At 39.0% G+C, this 18,582-nt stretch overlaps 2 protein-coding genes across 5 annotated transcripts in view; one reads left to right on the forward strand and one right to left on the reverse strand.

Annotated features, from left to right (window-relative positions):
* Positions 1-418: 418 nt before the first annotated feature.
* Positions 419-14,539, reverse strand: tmem64 (transmembrane protein 64). Of its 3 annotated transcripts, none has more exons than XM_044170752.1 (4): positions 14,267-14,539; positions 12,967-14,077; positions 5,464-5,619; positions 419-3,566 (listed from the first exon to the last, which is right to left on the reverse strand). In XM_044170752.1, the coding sequence occupies exons 2-4, from the start codon at positions 13,675-13,677 to the stop codon at positions 3,375-3,377; spliced, it is 1,059 nt and encodes a 352-aa protein (XP_044026687.1). In that variant the 5' UTR covers positions 13,678-14,077; positions 14,267-14,539; the 3' UTR covers positions 419-3,374. The 3 variants fall into 3 exon arrangements, with proteins under 3 accessions (XP_044026687.1, XP_044026686.1, XP_044026685.1); XM_044170751.1 differs by having other exon boundaries at positions 12,967-14,101; XM_044170750.1 differs by having other exon boundaries at positions 12,967-14,539.
* A 2,391-nt stretch (positions 14,540-16,930) lies between these two features.
* Positions 16,931-18,582, forward strand: part of necab1 (N-terminal EF-hand calcium binding protein 1) — a 40,673-nt gene continuing 39,021 nt past the window's right edge. The window contains exon 1 of one of the 2 annotated variants that reach the window (XM_044170754.1): positions 16,931-17,110. In XM_044170754.1, the coding sequence (XP_044026689.1) occupies positions 17,021-17,110 (90 nt within the window). In that variant the 5' untranslated portion in view covers positions 16,931-17,020. The remainder of the gene's footprint in view (positions 17,111-18,582) is intronic. The other variant, XM_044170753.1, reaches the window with a different exon arrangement.

The following is an 18,582-nucleotide window of genomic DNA, read 5'->3' on the forward strand; positions in this document are numbered from 1 at the left end:
ACAAAGACAAAAATCAACACATTTGAGTGAGTTGCCCCACTGTTACCAGTTACTTTAGGCTGCTTTTTAAATAACAAGGTTGACAGAAAGTTAAGTAAAAGCAAACAAGAACAGGGATTCACTCAGTATTACATAAGGTATCCTGAGCTGTAAATTATTAAACAAGAAGAGGAGTGGACTAGATAGAAGTTTCTACGTTAAAGCAAAGGTTTGACATTTTGGGAAATATGCTTATACTGTGTGCTTTCTAGCAAAGTTAGATGAGAAGATTGTGGTATCAATCTTCAATCAATAACTCTTTACCAGAAAGCAAATAAGTGTATTTCCCAAAATGTCAAACTATTCCTTTAAGATCAGGTTTAAAATATATGTAATAAAATTAGTGTAAATACGTTTTTTTTTAAAAACTGAACAAAAGTTTTGTAACAAAATCGGACAGGTTTTATTTTCTCTCATAAATAACAGTGAACAAGCATCATACAGTGATAAATATATTTATACACTGTAAAATTCTCTGTATTACAAAATACAGCATGTGTGTAATGCACTTGATACAGATGGGAAGTATTGCATTTCATAGCACCAAACGATACCCTCAACTTGACCCTTTAAGTTAATGATATCACACTGCACAACTCTAAAACAGTTCAGGTGTGCAGTTACATCCCAGGTTCAGGTCTTATGTGGGTGTCTATGAAATATACTTCCCTTAGGAATCAGTTGTTGCATAACTATATCTAAGTAGAGCCCACCTAGGAAGAACCAAAGCCTCTACTGTAAAACTGCTCATTTTTTCACAATCACAAGTCCCAGTTAAGAGACTAAAATATTATGAAGTGTGTCCACGAAGGCCGATCAAGTTTCATGTATTTGATTTTTGCATTAAACATGGTATAACATCCACTACTTTCCCACGTCTGAGCAGAACAGCTTCATCAAATCACACTTTGTTTGGAGGGTAGGGACACCGCCTAAAAAATGTCACTGCTGTCAGGTGGAAAGACGTGTATATTTACAACATCTCATCAGGAACTGAGAAAAACTCACTTCCACGCCTTTAACAAGTGAGAAAGTTAGAGTGGTGAGCAGATTTGATAAATCTCGCTGCCATAAAATGTGCTCATCTCTCTCTCTGCGTAAACTTTCAATCCAAGTAAGGAACTGGAAAATGTCTGGGATGGATTCAGAAGCTTTTTATGTGACAGGAGTGAGTGGCTCATCGCTAAACACCAATAAGCGATCAATAGGTTTAGGGACTCTCCAAAGAAGGTGCTGAACAAGCTGTTCTGATCTCAGATGTTTGTGTGTCTCTTCCACACTATTGGCAGCGCAGAAATGTCTGTCAGAGGCAGCGGAAGGTAACAGGCAGGTTGAACACTGTAACACAAACCTGGGAATATTGATACTCAACCTCACAGCAGAACATGGATCAACTAACAACTCGAATGCAGTTTTTGTTCACTTTTGGAAAAAAAATAAATTACGATCAGATCTTTAATACTGGACGTAAACAGCTATTCCCAACACTGGACTGCTATCATATTTTTTGCTTACAAACATTATTGCTAAGTTTCAGACAGGAAGGGGCCCTTTCAACCAACATTTAGCTTGAAAATAACTCTACAGCTTTTCAGAGGACTGACAGCATGGAATGTGTTTGGGCGATCACTAAATCTGGCTTTGACGAAGAAACAGTAGTATAAAAATTAAAACGAAAAATAAAAAGGTGTGCCAGCATTACAAAACAGGCTTTTGTGAACAAATACAGGGACATAAAGATGGATTCTTCATATAGGAGCCCTTATTATTCCTCAGTCAGACTTTGTTTGAGGAGCAGCATCACAATAATTTTTGTAAAAAATAAAATGTATCATCACATTCATCACTTAGTGTCCATGTTGTGTTTGATTGTCGGCTTCTGAGACACATCATTTTCAACTTTTGACCAACCAAACCCCTTCCTAGTTTAACTTATCTGTATGAAAATAATGTTTTGTCTGTTGCAAAGGAACCTACAGCATGAGAATTTTGTTGTATTTTTAAGAGCTAAAACACAAAAATTGTTCACAGATAATTTCTAGAATTACCAGCAACATTAAGTAATAAAATAAAGTAAGTCATAAGTCACATGTAGCCTCAGCTCAATGTCATGGCATCTGATAAGATTTATCAAATTATGGCACATAAAAAATAAGAGCCTCTTTAATCTCATCTAGCTTACTAGTCTATAAAGTAAGTAAAACCTTTAATAAACACAGACGTAGGTTTGTGTTATTTTGTATGCGTGAGAGCATCTCTGATTAGTTTGGTTTCAGCACTGAAATATGACATTCATGCCATTTTGTCACTGTTCTTCGTATTGCACAGAATTGTCTAAACTACAATCTTAAGCAAAAACTATGTAATTATCCTAACAGCTAAATAAAAATGCTAAACAAAAACAAATGTAAAATCCAAAATGCATTATAAACATTTACAGGAACACTTGACATCTCAGTTTCAGTTCAGTGTGGGAATCTTTCTGTAGCAGAACATGTGGCTGTGCTACCGGGGAGCTGATCACGCTGCACTTCAACTTTCCTGGCAGAAACATTCCTGAGTTTCCTGCTGTGAAATCTGCTCTCCTCTCCAGCTGCTCTTATCAAAACTGCAGAAGCACTTAAATGATCTCCGGGCAGGCAAGGCCAATTCAGCTGATGTGGCTGTAAGTCAGCAGAAATCACAGTCGGAGAGGCCGGCACTGCTCAGTGAGAGCTTTCCCCCTCTCTCGAAATTTCAAAAATAAGACACTTGAACACAAATGAACTGGACTAAACAGCCAAATTTTTCAAAAATATTAATAATGCCCTTATCATTTGTATTGTGAATTAGCACTGGATGTAGACAAATCATAAAATCTCTTAAAATAAAACAAAAACAGATGTAGTATGAAAGAAAGGTGCATAGGTTGGCATTCTTTTGACACTGAAATGGAAAAACAATTCCTTGGTTCTCTAGAAAGCTCCAGATTGCACATTCATAGTGTTAGCTAGACATTAACTGCCTGCTATTTTTGTATTACTCGCTTAGCCACGTCTGTTATTTCTAAACATCGTCATTTCATTGACATATCCTTAATATAAATTAAAAAAACTCCCAACATAATGTACTGCAAAACCATTTCCATCAGCACCATTTTATCCAAAGGTGCCTGGTCCCACACTTCTAAAACACCATAATGACTCAAGACATACGCTTTTAGGGTTTTAATGATGTTGAAAATTAAATACCACGCCACCAACATATTTCAGACACCGTCTAATCTCAGCGGGTTCCCCTAAGCTCTGCAGTCTTACAATTCAGTGACCAAGTCATAAGAGCTTCTGTCTCGTGCGTCACACCACATTAACGCAGTTTCCACCGCCAGCCATCGCCCTCTTGCTGCAGTAGGTGAAGCCGCTGTGATTGGTGGAGGAGCCGTTCATGTGTGATGACTTCAGCTCCATCTGGCAGGCGGCGATGGCTGCGTTGAGCTCTACCTGAGCCCGGTGCACGACGTAGAACATCAGGCCGATGCTGATGACGATCTGCAGAGGACAGAGGAGGAAGTCATGATGCTGTGTTCAACACAGCCGCACACAGCGGCCATTTCTTGTTTATTCATTAGTCATTTTTGAGGCTTCGGGTTTTGGTGTGGTGGTGGTGAATTGAACTTCATTATATTCTGAGGTGCATTACAACAACCACAAACTCTTGTCTCAAAAATTACTATAGTATTCAGCACAGTCAACTCTTCTGAGTCTATTGTGAGACCTTCAGATAGACCAAGCAGCTATAAAATTTATTAAAAATCTTAGGAAAAACTGCCTGTATAGAGCAAAGAAGCTAGTTTGCTACTTAGTAAGTTACTACCTAGCCGTCTGGGACAGATGTTGGTAGGTAGGGATGCACCGCTGAGATTCTTTCTATCCCGATACAAATTCAGATGCCTCAAATCAGGGGTAGGGTGTCAGTATCTGTCGATCTGATACAAATGCTCTGTTATTCCCAAATATAAAATCTGTATGATAAACATGAAGCTACAACCTGCATCTGGTGAGCTTAGCTTAGCACAAAGACTGGAAACAGGGGGAAACCACTAGCCTGGCTTTGTTCAAAGGTAACACAATCTATCTTCCAGCACCTCTAAATCTTAATAATTAACATGTTGTATCTCATCTACAATTTGCCATTTTATGGGGGATATGTGCCGGACTATCCATTGGCTAGGCAGTTGCCAAGCAACTGGTGAAGACTCCAGGAAAGACTCCCGTAAGCATGAGGTCAGGATTGCTATGGCACTAAAAACGGAGTCGGCGGCCGGCAACTGATAGTGGAAACACTGAATTTTAAAATAACACTGACAAAGAAATGTATTTAATGTGGATAGGCCTGGCGTCCGGTCAGTATTGGCCCCAGATTCCCATCCGGCAAATCGGATCAAACCTTCCCTACTAGTAGGTAAAAGTAATGGGCCACAAAAAATCCATATTCCTCAAGATTCTTGATATTTGTTTGTTTCTATATATTTGTCACTGAGAAAAATAAATGTTTGTATTTATTATGTGTATTATGTGTATCCTTACACATCAGTAAGAGATATCTTTTTTCCAGATGGAGTTTCCCACCACTAGTGTTAAAAAAAGGTCCCTGAACACCTGTGAGGAATAAATGAAGCTGAACAGGTTTTGGTGATGTCGTGACAGCTTCAAATGACCTTTGGGTGAGCTGAAGTGAACTGTGGGCATATTTCGCATTTCTACATATGGCTTAGCATTCATACTCTAGACGTTTATGTAACTATAGACTTGAGGGAAGGTCAGATGTCAATGCTTTTGCACTAGGATAAGGTTTGACTGACTTGGTAGACAAGATATACTTTGAATATAGGGGAGGGAAGAAAGCACTGATCCACCAAGAAAACATATCCCTTAATCTTGAGGGTGTGATCCAGAGCTGTGTGTCACTTCACTATTATCAACAAGCACTGCAGCTTCACTCATCACTGCTTCTAAATGTTGTTCTCAAAAAGGAGGAACAGGTGTGTCACCAGCAGTCTGCGTGTGCTTGATGTATTATCATCATCATTATCACTGTGTTTAAAAGAGATTACTGGAACTCTGAAGCAAAATGTTCAAGCTGCATTTCTCCGAACCAAACAGCGTGCAGTCTCTTGTGTCTGTGTGCTAGAGGCAGTCTGGGCTTGAAAAGAAGGTTTCTTTCTGTTGCCATCTCAATATCCTAGTGGACTAAATAATGTACCTGGTCAATCAACGTGCCAAAGATTTGCTACGTAATCTAGCTCATGCAGCATATGTAAAGGAGTGAAGATACGCTGCTTAACACTGACTTTGACATTTTAAGACCACTACAAAGCAAAGGGTTATTTCAGCACATTTAGGAATGAGTACCTTCACACTTAATGTATTATCACCATCAGCTCACCTGCAGGCTGAACACAAAGTAGCCGCTGACGCTCTGCTCAGCGATGACATCCTCCATGGTGCGAAGCGTGGTGCCCAGGTAGGAGTTGAGAAGCTGAGTGGGCAACAGACCCACAGAGGAGGCCACCAGGTAGTTTGGCAAGGACACGTCTGTGATCTTAGAATGGAGAAACATCTTACAAACTTAAAAAAAAAATAAAAGGATTTAAGCACACTGGAAAAAACTATACTATACTATAGTTCTACACTGAAATGAGAAAATTATTTTTCAGTCAACAAGCCAATGTCAATCCTCTATTATGCATTCATAATAAAGATTAGGGTTGAGGTTCAATAGCATTTCCTGCATCACTGTTTCGTCATTTCATTCAGATGAAATGAATAGAAAATACTTCAAATTGAATAATTTCCTGCATTACTCTTGGAGGCCTGCAATTTGTCTGCGTACAAAAGTAACAGACTTCTAAGGTATTTGATAGTATTTTTAATCATTCCTCCTCGCTCAGATCACACCCTAGGTCCTAGGATATCTTCTTGTAACCTGTTAAAGGTTTTATAGAACATAGCTGCCCTGTGTGCTATACAAGGTAATTCCAAAAATACTGTCACTGGATTCTTGCCCTGAATGAATTGGCCCTTAATGAAACGGTCTCTATATACTAAGTACTTACATACTTCCTGATGATACTTTTTTACTTAAGTAGGATTTAAAATGCACAACGTTTACTTGTAATAGAGTATTTTTAAATTGCTGTACTGGTACTTTTACTTAAGTAAAGGATCTGAATACTTCTTCCACCACTGAGTGCAGGTCAAATGAATTCACACTTTGACAAAACAAATTGCTCTGTAAAATACATTCAATAGCTGAATGACTCTCTTGTCTTGAAGTGAGGCTTAAGTGCACCAATGTTTTGTTTTTTTAAATATATTTTCTTTGTGACTTAAACTACCACAATTCTTTTTAAAAATACACAAAAGATCACAAGCTATAATGTAATTTTTGATATAAACTGCAAATGTATTCATTTTGAGTCACAATAACTACAAAAATATCTGCACGATCCTGGTGGGCTGGTAAATAGATTCCAAATATCATCTTGTGTAATTACCTTGAACTACAACATGCCATCACACGTCCAGCTCAGGGTCTCATTTCATATCTCATTACAACCACCTAAATATAAACAAATGTCTGTGTCAATGTCACCCTTGATCCCTTGATTAAGTGATGACATCAGCCGTCTGTGCCGGGTGTGTGAGGATGTGACCTTGGCACTGTGTACCCTGTGACTAAACTGTGGCTGATGGCGGTGTGCCGGGGGCCGTGGCGTGTTGCTGCAAGACACTGCCTGTGCCAAAATGTTATCAGGGCAGGAAAACGTTTATGCTAGATCCAGACGAAATGTCTCCTGGAAAGATAGATAGTAAATCCTCTCCTGTTATCACACTACACAGTAATAAGAGCCAGGGTTACACTTCATAGGACACTGACGTTATCAAAATGTGGTTAATCAAGCTAATGTTGTTATCAAGCTGTTTTTTCTCATATATTATGTTTAGTTGAGCATTTTTTCATCAGTACAATCATGTAACAGGCCTTTGTCCTTGAAAGATCAGCACTGATGTGTCCACATAACGTGTCAACACAGTCAAAATGCCTTCAGCTGATCTCTGAGACATGACTTGTGAGCATGTGAGAGCTGCAGAAGAAGAAAAGGAATGCACTCTCTTTCTCTCAGCCATCATCCCCGAGCTGTGAAGACACATGTCCTCTGAAGTCTCTTCCCACCCAGGCATCTAGCAGCTGTCTTATATACGACCAGGGAAGGGCTAGTCATTGGTATTTTTATAACCGTGCAGAGAATTCCCACTGAACCTCCTACTCGCTTTTGCAAGCCTGTGTATCAAGATAATCTGCAAATTCAAGGAAAAACAACAACAACAAAAAAACACCCATCCTTGGCTTTACCTGATTTATTCAGAGCAGCAGCAATGCAGGTCTGAGTTTGTGCTCATAAACAAAACAGGAAGTAGGGTATCTTGATGGTATAGTAAATTTTAGGATTGCTTCTGTGATGCTGTATCCCTTTTTATCTGGACACATGCAGAGTTTACCCTTTTGAAACGAAGGGTGAAGCACAGGGCATAATTAAAGGTTGCACAAACATGTTTGCCTGTAGTTAGGGTCCTATAAATCACTCGATGAATTCCCTAATTGCTTCATCAGCTCATTATGACAGCAGAGAGATTGAGCCAGGCCAGTGAGCAGCGTTAAAGGTTTTAAGGCTGTAATAAAATACACATGGAGACATGAATATGTCCACTTCGTCCGCAAAGGATTCACAAACATTTTTCCTGAGCAGTCCCATTGTTTTGCTAACTGCAATAGTCTTTGTGTCGTTTAAGGTTACCCGCTATAATGTAGCACCATCCACTTCAGCAGAAAGAAGCGGGGGGCACGGTGAAATGTAGCCTCATCCACAGAAAGTGCTTACCAAGGGCAGAGCAGACAACACATATTTCCATCACGAGCTAGTACAGGTCTAGAAGTACCCACCCGCTGCTAGTTTCACCTTTTATTGTTGAGAATAAGATCATAAAGATACAATATCAGCTAGGCTTAATAATGAGCCTACAGATAAGATGAATTACAAGGTGTACAGTGAGAGGCTGAGCTGGGTTTGAAACCCCTTGGGGCTGGGAAGTGAAAATGTAGCAGTGGAGGCAGGTGAACTGGGGGATTCAGCTTATTAGTCTGCTTCTGGCAGGGCCGGCTAAACTCCCCAGTGAAGGCTACACACAGATATTCACTTCACCAGCTGGAAGAAAAATAGTTTCACACTGAGGTTTGTGTGTGAGGAGTCACCCGATTTTCTCCAGTTCCACCAACCCTGAATGATGGTTTGGTTATTAAATTTGCAATAACTTTGTACTTTTTTTGGCCACTTTGGGGGAGCAGAAACAAGATGTGAACACAACATTGACATATCACCTTTTAAGTTGTCAGCAAACATGTTAACAAACAGTTGCTTATTTATACATCCAGTAGTTATGGAGCTACAATATTATTAATTTGGAGTCGTGTCCACCTGAAAAATGTCCAATATTCACTCTTCTTTTACAGTAGCTCTGTTTTTGGTCTCCACCAACTCCTGAAGGAAATATGTGGCTCTTTAGCAGCTAAATGCACCCCTATGTTCACCAGCTGGGCCCTAACTTTGTCTGTCCGCTGTTTGGTCCTGAGCAGGTAGTTTTTACACTGAAAACCGCTGCCTGCTGTGTCCAAAAACAAACAGCTAAACATTGAGCTGAAACTCACTATAAAAGCCCCATAAAGCCAAGGAAAGCTGCAGATTCAATAATTTGATAATTCTCTGTAGGTTCATCACTACAAGCAACCCCTTTCACATTATCATTTGACACATTGTTATTATAAAAATATTGATTATAGAGGCTTTAAAGAAATGCTAGTTAGTTTAACTTCAATTGAGATACAGGTAGTAGACAAAATGATGTCTCAATAAAACAGGTGTGGAAATCAGGACTTTGATATGTGAGATTTCAAAACAACATTACCCAATCAACTCAGCTGAAAAGAGGCCAAACCTTTGCCCAAAATGTAGGTGCATCAGTAAAAAAAACCAAAAAAAAAAAAAAAACCTGTTTGATAGGTCTCTAAATCTGTAAACCTAAAATATATAAAAAAGGGAACCATCCCAAAAGTCATGACAATGAGTCAAAAACAGGCAAGCTGCATTTTCAAAGACAAACAGCTGTCAAAAGTTGAAACTAACCAACGGAAATATGACAAATGTAAATTGTCATACAAACCAAATATGACCCACTTTTGTAGCAGTTGCGGTTGAGCTGCTTGAAAGCTGACATCCTGTGTCTTTGTTTGGTTGTAGATAATGACCCAGAGCAAGCTCAAAAACAGTATTTTACAAGGCTGTCAATTAGCCCGCCTTTTAATTTGACTCTGGCAAACTGATTATGGAGCACCAATAATGCCACTGACAGTGGCAGCAACTGGGCAACACTGTAAAAAGTACGTCCCTTTGACACCTCATTTTCACCTCTGCAGACTAGAACAGTTAAGTTCAATGTTGTAACTACTGTTAAAGCTTGAGTCACGATCCTGACATGAGAGGGACATTTCAACCTTTGGACACGGAGCTACGTCCCAAACATGAACCCGAAAGTATGACCCAACAGAAGCCATTTAAGTCAGTCAGGCAAAAAAAAGACCATCTGCTAGGGTTGTAAGTCCTGTTTTACAGGTGAACAGCTGACCATAAAGAGGAGCTAACACAAAGGAACACTTTTACCATCACAAACTGTTCACAGCAGTATTTCCAGTGTAGCCATCACAACAGCCGTAAAAAACAACTTGTGGATAAACAAGTTTCTTAAACCCTCAATTTAAAACAAATGTAGAGTTGTGAAGCAAACGTCTTAACAATGGAGGGATACACTCGCCTTCAGCCTCATCCTCCATTCAAACGAGCTTACAAATAAATGATCTCTTTTCAACAGCACCTCAACAAGTCAGCTCCTGACTCTCACCACATATTTTTGTTAGTTGATGCTAAAATCACTGCCTCACTGTTCAACTCTAATGTCACAGCTCAAGCATTTGAATTTGAGATGCTTCTCAAATAACCGGTTAATGTACAAGTGCAGCACAAACATTTAGTGCCAGCAGTACTTCTTGTACCTACAGTCAACTGATTCCTGGGATGATCTCACTGGTGGCCTTTCTGTCACTTAATACAAACATATACTGCACTGACAATAATTATATTTGATGCTGAATTAAAATATATTGAGCTGGACCACATGGAATACATGTATATTATAACAAGTTAATTATAACTAATCTTCAACACATTATCTTTACCATAACATATGACAAAAATAGTTTGGAAAAGGCAGCCCACCATGCTAACATACTACAATTAGAGTAAGGCATCAAAACTCTGCACAGGAATCTGATCTACACCGCTGCAATGCAATCCAATCCAGTAATAAATACTATGACTGAAACATTTTACTTCTAATTTCTGTTGACACTGTCAACAGAGAGCAGGTGTTGACTCAACTCTATAGTGATTTTGGAGGCTGTAGGGGTATTATTATTTTGGGTTACATCATTTTGAACAAGGTTTCTAATATGTTGCACCCCTATGCGTGTTAATGAGGGTTGACAAATCATTAAAAACAGCTTTCAATACAATGAAATCAAATGTAAAACTTCTGCCAACTATAGCCTCAAAATTTAGAGTTGGGTCAATGTAGCTCTGACACAATCGAGAATATGTGAGTTTCACATAGTGAGTGTTTATTGTAGGTGGTTATGAGTGTGCGTACATCGAACTGTTAAAAGCCAAAGCCGTATACCCAATCTCCATACAGCCGAGAAATGTCTAAGTAAATCAGTCACCCCAGAAAACTTACTGGTTTTACAGCATGCAATTACTGTGCTTGTGAAACTCACTTACGTCATGTACTTTTTCCTTTTCCTGCCTAAGGCCTGTGCATCAAGTCCTTCATGCTTTAAGCTATAAATGCCTTTCAAGCTCCCCACTATGCATCTGGATGTTTGTGCTACTGTTGGTTTCTGCCTTCAACACTATTTTGATTCTGTTCTCGCCAGATATTTTTCCATAAACACAGTGCAATATTCAAAAAAAGTTAATGGAATGGAATACTGCGTATGATGATGGCTTTGACTGCCTTTTGATCCAGCTGCTTTCTGGCATGTTAATTGTTTTAAAATATGCATCCTGCTACTGAAATGAGGTGTTCGTACGTAGTGTGTACACAGGTTAAATTCCGATTTAACTAGAATGAACTGAACTTTGTCCTTTTTGCTGACTTCATCCTTGGACACATTTCAATGCTAGTTATATTTTAGTCATTTTAAGTATCGCATTGCATGAGCGTCAATTTGACCAGCCTGACTCACATTCCAAAATTTGTGCCTGCATATATTGATAAAAACATTAATGCTTGCACATTGACTCTGAACCACAAATGTATATAGATGGACATTGTTTCATCCCAGTCAGATCAGACAAGTCAGGTCAAAATGTTTGTGTATAGTTGTATATATGTATGCCATGCACATTAACAAACTAACTCTGCAGTTGCTTTCTTATATATATATATATATATATATATATATATATATATATATATATATATATATATACACACACACACACACACACACACACACACACACACACGATACAAGCAGGAAACTACTTTTTACTATAAAGTTTTCTATTGTGCAAAACCTGAAACTGATTTGCCGTTAGTGCTTCTCCAGTACACTGAAGTAACAACTATTTAATCTAAATTTTCTCAATTTTTGCAGCCTTATTATTTCAATATTTAGAGTAAATAACCTTGTGAATATTTTTTAGGAGACAGGCTAATGTAAGACAATTATGTGAAAGGAACCAGTCTGGAAATTTGGTACTGGTGAGGCAATTCCAGCTCAATGTGAAAAATATTTTATAATCTGGTGCAATTGGAGACAGTGATTTTGCAGCAGCATGGCTCATACTACTCTGGAGATCTTTTTCATTCAATTACAACTGGCATAACATTTTTCATGTTGCATGGCCTCCCAGCTGATTTTCTACAATACAGTAACACATACATCAAGGCTTTTACTATTTGGAGGTATCAATGAGTTGCCTGAGAAGGGCAATTAACGAGTATAAATTATTTATGGTATGTATGAAGGTCAAGGGCCTCAGGTTAAATGTAGGAATGCAGCGGAAAGCAATATCCTGATACTGCTTAGTTTTATAATGTAGGTCACCAATGACTTCAGATTTACCTTACAGAAAAAAACATGTGTCCATCATCAATGTGTGTGTGTGAATCTACATTATGTTAACATCACCAGATCATTATTGAGTTCAGGACAAACATGGCTCCAAATATGAAAACCCAAACTAGGACTTTTTTATCAAATTGATAAAATAATTGATGTCCTTAGGCTGCTATAGAATCCATTCCACTTCCTCTATCCACAAGAGGAATGAGTTCCCTTGGGACTGAACTTATATTTTCATGTCTGCTATTAGACTGTGGCCTGCCTTGAATAGTGAAGTAACAGGTCAACTACTATGCTCAACATCTGAAATTCATCACAACTACAATGATAAACATCTACATGCAATACTTCCTGTCTGTTCCTTGAGAGTGTTTTCCGGCTAGTTATGATTTCCCCCGTGTAGTAGGTTGGCCTAGCAATAAGAAAATAATTTCCTTCGAAAATCAAAAAGGTCACAAGTTCGATTCACACCAGTGCAAGTGATTTGTTGAATGGTTCCCCAGCAAGTTAATGAGCTCTGCACGTGACTGGTCCATTGCTGTGACCTTTCTGCTTAAACCCATATGAGTTTACCATGGACATTACATGACTGTCTAATGTCCTTCTGAAGTGAAAAGGAAAAGCTGGTAATAGTGTTTTCATACTCACCGAGAAAACTGCATTTTGGAGCCCAAAAGGTATGGGAGTGAGTCTTGCTAAGGCCACAACTTTGAGTCCACTTCCTCCCTCCACAACTCGTATGACAGCACTGAGCTGTTCACTGTTCCCAACCTTGTTCAGCACCCAGTCAGTCAATAGTCGTTTGCACACCAGGTGTGCTACAAAGGTCCCTATTAAAACTCCCACCATAACTAGTCCCATGCCCAGCACAAAGCCGTAGAGGTAGCCAGCGGCCACATTAAGAACAATATATCCCCATCCGCATGGGAATGACACGATAATCAACCCAACTATAAACAGCAAGGCTCCGACAAGGCTGTCCAAGCTTTCCACCCAGAGCAGGAGGTCCTTGAGGTATTGGCGCACGAGGGCCACCGAGGAGAAGCACACAGCAGTCAGGACGCATGCCAGCAAGGCGCTCTTGAAGCAAAAGGTGGTGATACAGCATGGATGTCTGAACTCTCCACTGTTGCTGAAGGTCGTTCCCCCTGTGGCACTGATAACCTCGGGGTCACCGTCTGACTTCCCTATGCCGGCCCCAGTCTCGTCAAAGGCGCTGCATATCAGGATGTCAATTTTGTCACACTCATCTGTGGCAGTCCTCTGCAGCCAGCGGTTCAGCTGAATCTGCGCCTTGCCCATCGCATGCTTGACAAGCTTGGTGAAAAGATGCACAGTCGTGGACCCCGACATTGACATGTTGGCCCTCAAGTAAGCTCTGGGGACCAGCTGCAGGGCTCAGGTGAACTGTCCGACCTGGAGACAGCTGTGACGTTTGAGATTTCCAGACAGTCTTTACATCCAGCGCAAGTCCATGTCAATATCAATTTATTGAGCTTCAATAGAGGAAAGCATTTATGAACTTTAAAGAAGATGGCTTAACTGTGTAGTGAGACACAAAGATAAAACCCGTCGCTCTCCTTGGCCATTACACGAATTGTCCAATTAAACAATGTTTATCTTGGGAACACTAGCTGGGCAACGTGCCAGTCCAATGACTTTAAAGTGCCAGTTTTGTTGTCTCTGTCCGAAACACTCGCCATATTCAGAGTCGTCACCCTTCAGCTCAGGACAATGTAGAGTCAATGGATGGAGGGAGCTGTCAGGGCAGGAAAGAGACGAGCTGTGAGGACAGGGACAAAACAACCAAACGCTTCTTTAGACTGAGATGACCAGAAATCATCGAACCATCGAAGTGGTGCAAGAACATCAACTTTTATAACTCCACCAGCAGTGCCATCCAGCTAACGTCAACACATTAGCATAAATCAATATAAGGCTAACTTACTCCTGTCGTTAGCTAAATAACTCTCTGCGTGGATAAAGTCCACCGTTGCATTTCAGAGACTAACGTTAAACCGCCATAGCTGGCCTCCTCGCCCGCTTCTCCCGGACAACAGAGGGACAAACAAAAAACAGAAGTCGGATATGAAAAACCAATTTGCTGTTTCTCTACTAGCTGGGTGTTGTTGTTTCTCTCGTCGCCTTCCTTCCACAGTGGCTGCTGCTGCTGTTGTCGCTGTTAACTGTATTCATACCGAGCACTGTTTCCCAGAATGCCAAGTAACCCCAGCCCACGTGACCGACCGTCTGACGTTCTCATCCAATCAGAGCGCTCCGATTGTCATCGCGAGATTTCCGCGGGGTTTCGCGAGAAATAAAATAATTAAAAATAATAATAATATAATCTTTGGTTTTTGCTGCCAGCCACTTTGCTGCCACATACGCAGAATAAACTACTACTACTAGTGCCATGATGTGCAAATTAATTCACTTTCAAATTGTATTATTTTACTTCAATTATTTTGATTCTTAAATTAATAGGGCTTTCAAATCTAACCACGTATCTGGCTTCACAGAACTCAAGAATGAGAAGCACTTTATCAAGTAGGAAGCAGTGGTGGAAGATGTACTTAGATATTTTACTTATCTATGAAACTATCAATACCACAAGATCTTCATGCATTAATATGAATTTTAATGTAGCTTGCAGAAGTGGAGCTAGTGTAGGAGCTACACTATTGGGTTGTTTACCCTACAACAAAGCATCAAATTTTATAAGTTGATCATGTGTTTTGTTTGAAAAAACTTTATCTGAAATGTAACTTGTGAGATAAATGTAGTTAAAAAGTACAATATTTCTCTCTGAAATGTATTTGAGAAGATGCATTAAGTAGCATAGAAAAACTCCATTACAAGTAAACATCTTGCATTCATTCATTTCCTTTAGTAAAAAAACATTATACATATATACATTATATTATAAGTATTATAAACAAAATGTACTTAAAGTAGGTTGCCAAAAGTACACCTTATGCAGAATGGCCTTGAGTGGAGTGTTTCAGTAAATGTACTTAGTTACTTTCCACCACTGTTAGGAAGAAAATATGTTGATAAACTATGCTGATAATTAGCAGTGGTGGTACTCACATCCTTTACTCAAGTAAAAGTAATATCTCAATATCCAAATACTCCATTAGACGTAAAAGTCTTTCATTCAAAACTTTACTTAAGTAATAGTTTGTAAGTATATTCTCAACACAATGTAGTTAAAATGCTACCCATTACACACATTATGCAGAATGGCCTCTTTCAGAGAGCTATGTTTTTATACAATTAATATGATTGGATTATTACTACTGACAAATGAACATGTAAGCTGCAACATCATTTTATAGTGCTTTTTTATAGTGGCTTTTTATGTGCATCATAATTTATAGGCTGCTCACATATTAATTTCAAATCTTAATCTGCTAAACCATAGCTATCAATTTGCCCACAGCTGGCTCTCCCAGCTGTGGGCAAAGAAAGCCTTCAGGTGGTAGTCCACAAAGAAACTTTGTGTCACCTCCACTTTCTCAAAGGCTTTCTCATTGAAGTGACGCGTAGTATAGACAGAGATACAGACATAGATTACATTAAAGGCTTCACACTTAAAGATGCTCATGGTTAGTTTGTTGGTGGGATTGACTGCTGTGCTGTTTGAACACTCCGCTAGATGGAGCTGTTACACTGTTTTACAACCCGATCCAAGCACATTGCTGCTGCTGCTTGGTAGAATTTATGAGTTGGATTAACTAACAATTTATAAACCGTAGAAAGTGTATTTTCCCATATTATTATATTTCCAAATTGATGGTATGCAAAAAGCAGTTTATAATGTTATTGTGATGCTGTAGATGTTACAACTTGATGAAATAAATCAATGCAAACATAAATAATGACCAAATAGAAACGTCATTTCAACTAAAATCCAACCACTATGGTCAATTTAAAGGAGCGCATGAAATGACCTTTAATCTGGCCTTTGCATCTTTAAAAAAAAGCATTTTTATCTGGGCACATATAAGCTATTTGTGCTGCTCGTTTGGCTGTATGTTGTACTGCAAACATGATAATTGATTACAGTGATGTTTTCTGTTCGGAGTATCAGTCAGTGGAAGTTAATTACCCTGTGCGCCGCGATGTTAAAGTGCAAAACACAATGAAACGCGTGTGCATTTGAGTGACACTTTGCTTGCTCCAACGGAGACGCGCTGCAGGTTTGGACTCATTACAGCAGCAGCTGAGGCGAGTACCGCGGTGTGAAGACTGACAGGGTGAGGCCGGTAAGTGACAGGAAGTCTGGTGATTGTGCTTTCAAAATAAAAGCATATGGTGTCAAGTGTGTGTAGGCCCAATGCAAAGAACAGCCTCAAAAGCATCCGCAGAACAATTCAGATCATATTTGTGCGAAACATGTGGAGGGAAAGGAGAGCAGTAAAAAAATAAATATATATATATATATATATATATATATATATATATATATATATATATATATATATATATATATATATATATATATCTGTTTTTTTTTATTATGGTATCCCACGAAGCTACGATGAATGGTGAATTGTGAAATTTTAATCCGGAAGTCATGTGTTTTACTCCGACTGACTTGACAGTGGTACGGAGGCTCTTTCTGACCAGTGGCTTTGATCAGATAAGAGGTTCAAGCGGACACATTCTTCTGCAGTTTGCAAGTGAAGCCACATTTTGAATGATGGATTGTTCAGAGGAGGTTCAGTCTGTGTCTGAGGAGCCCAGCGCTCAAATGGAGCTAAAAAAGGGAATGTCGATTTTCATTGATGTAAGTAAAACAAATTTTAAATCCTTACTTATAGTACAAAATATATTTCATCGTCAATATTAATACTTACACTGAGGTATCATTTTGATTAAGTGCAAAAACTTAATGGTCTATAATATAATTTTCAAATTTTCCTATTTAACAATCTATAGCCTGAACACAAGGGGTGAAAAATTTATTTTACTTTTTAAATCCAAGTTTCAGTGATTTTCTGTTGGAGGTTTTAGTTCATGGGATCCCCCTAATGTATGCAGGGTACAGAGGGTTCCCTGCTTTATAGAATTCATTAATTTGACAAGGCTGACCTTTAATTTAGCTTCATGGTGTAAGGATTTCAGAGGCTGTTCCGTCCATTTTTATGTCAGTGTTCATAACCAAATACCAAGTTAATGAAACGTTGATAAAAGTCAGGGTCATACTGACCTTACTAAGTCAAATCTAGCTCAATTAGGCAAAACATAATATTGCTATTTAGAACTTTTTCAATCTCAGAAGATCATTTTTTATTGAAATACTATGACAATACAATGAGGATTCATCTCCCTCAGATGATGAGGATTTAAATATTAAAATCACATATTACATGCATATCAGTACAGCTACTGATTTTCCTCAAGTGCGTCTTTCTCAAGAGCTTTTCTTCCCGTTTCATTCTGCCTCCGTACCCACCATCTAATTATATTCCCCTCGTTCTTCCATTCTTTCATTTGCTTGTGATGTAAACTGTTGGCTGGCTTCAGTGTTTGAGAAAGACAGGGGAGGATGCAAGAGTCAAGATGGAAAGCCGTATCCGCCACATCAAATGTCTCACCGGTGTTGAACAGGTGCTCTGTCTTGTGAGTGTCAGGGAATGAAACCACTGCTTGTCTTCAGAGGCGAGTTGGTCGACAGAGTGTTGCCTCTGTTCTTGACGTCTCCTATAGCTTTCGCCTTAGTTGGTTGTGTATCATTAAAACAGACATGCTGACTCCAAACAGTCGTTTCATCCTGCAACAGGTTACAGTATGTGCTGTGTCTCCATGTGTGTTTTTCTTTCTTATTTTGATGCTGTTGTGGTGCCAGATTTCCACTTTATTACCAGACAATAGAAGGGAAAATTGAAAAGGACCCTCAGACTTCTATTCTTGGTTAAATTAATTCATCTTACTCATTAGATGTCAAAGATTAATTAGGATGAGATGAGATGGATCATACACATGAGTTAACAAGAGCAGAAGGAGCAGTTGTCCTGTAGATGAGTTTGGAGAGCAGATAAAAGTAGGGCTGCGACTAATGATTATTTTCATTATCGATTAATCTGCAGATTATCTTCTCAATTAATCAGTTCATTGTTAGGTCTATAAAACCTCAGAAAACCATGAAACATTTCTATTACATTATCTTAAAGCCCAAGGTGATGCCATAAATTGTCTTGTTTTGTCTGACTTGCAGTCCAAAAGCCACAAATACTCAATTTATTATAATTAGAGACA

Source organism: Siniperca chuatsi, linkage group LG17 (assembly GCF_020085105.1).
Source record: "Siniperca chuatsi isolate FFG_IHB_CAS linkage group LG17, ASM2008510v1, whole genome shotgun sequence".
In the NCBI taxonomy this organism is placed as follows: domain Eukaryota; kingdom Metazoa; phylum Chordata; class Actinopteri; order Centrarchiformes; family Sinipercidae; genus Siniperca; species Siniperca chuatsi.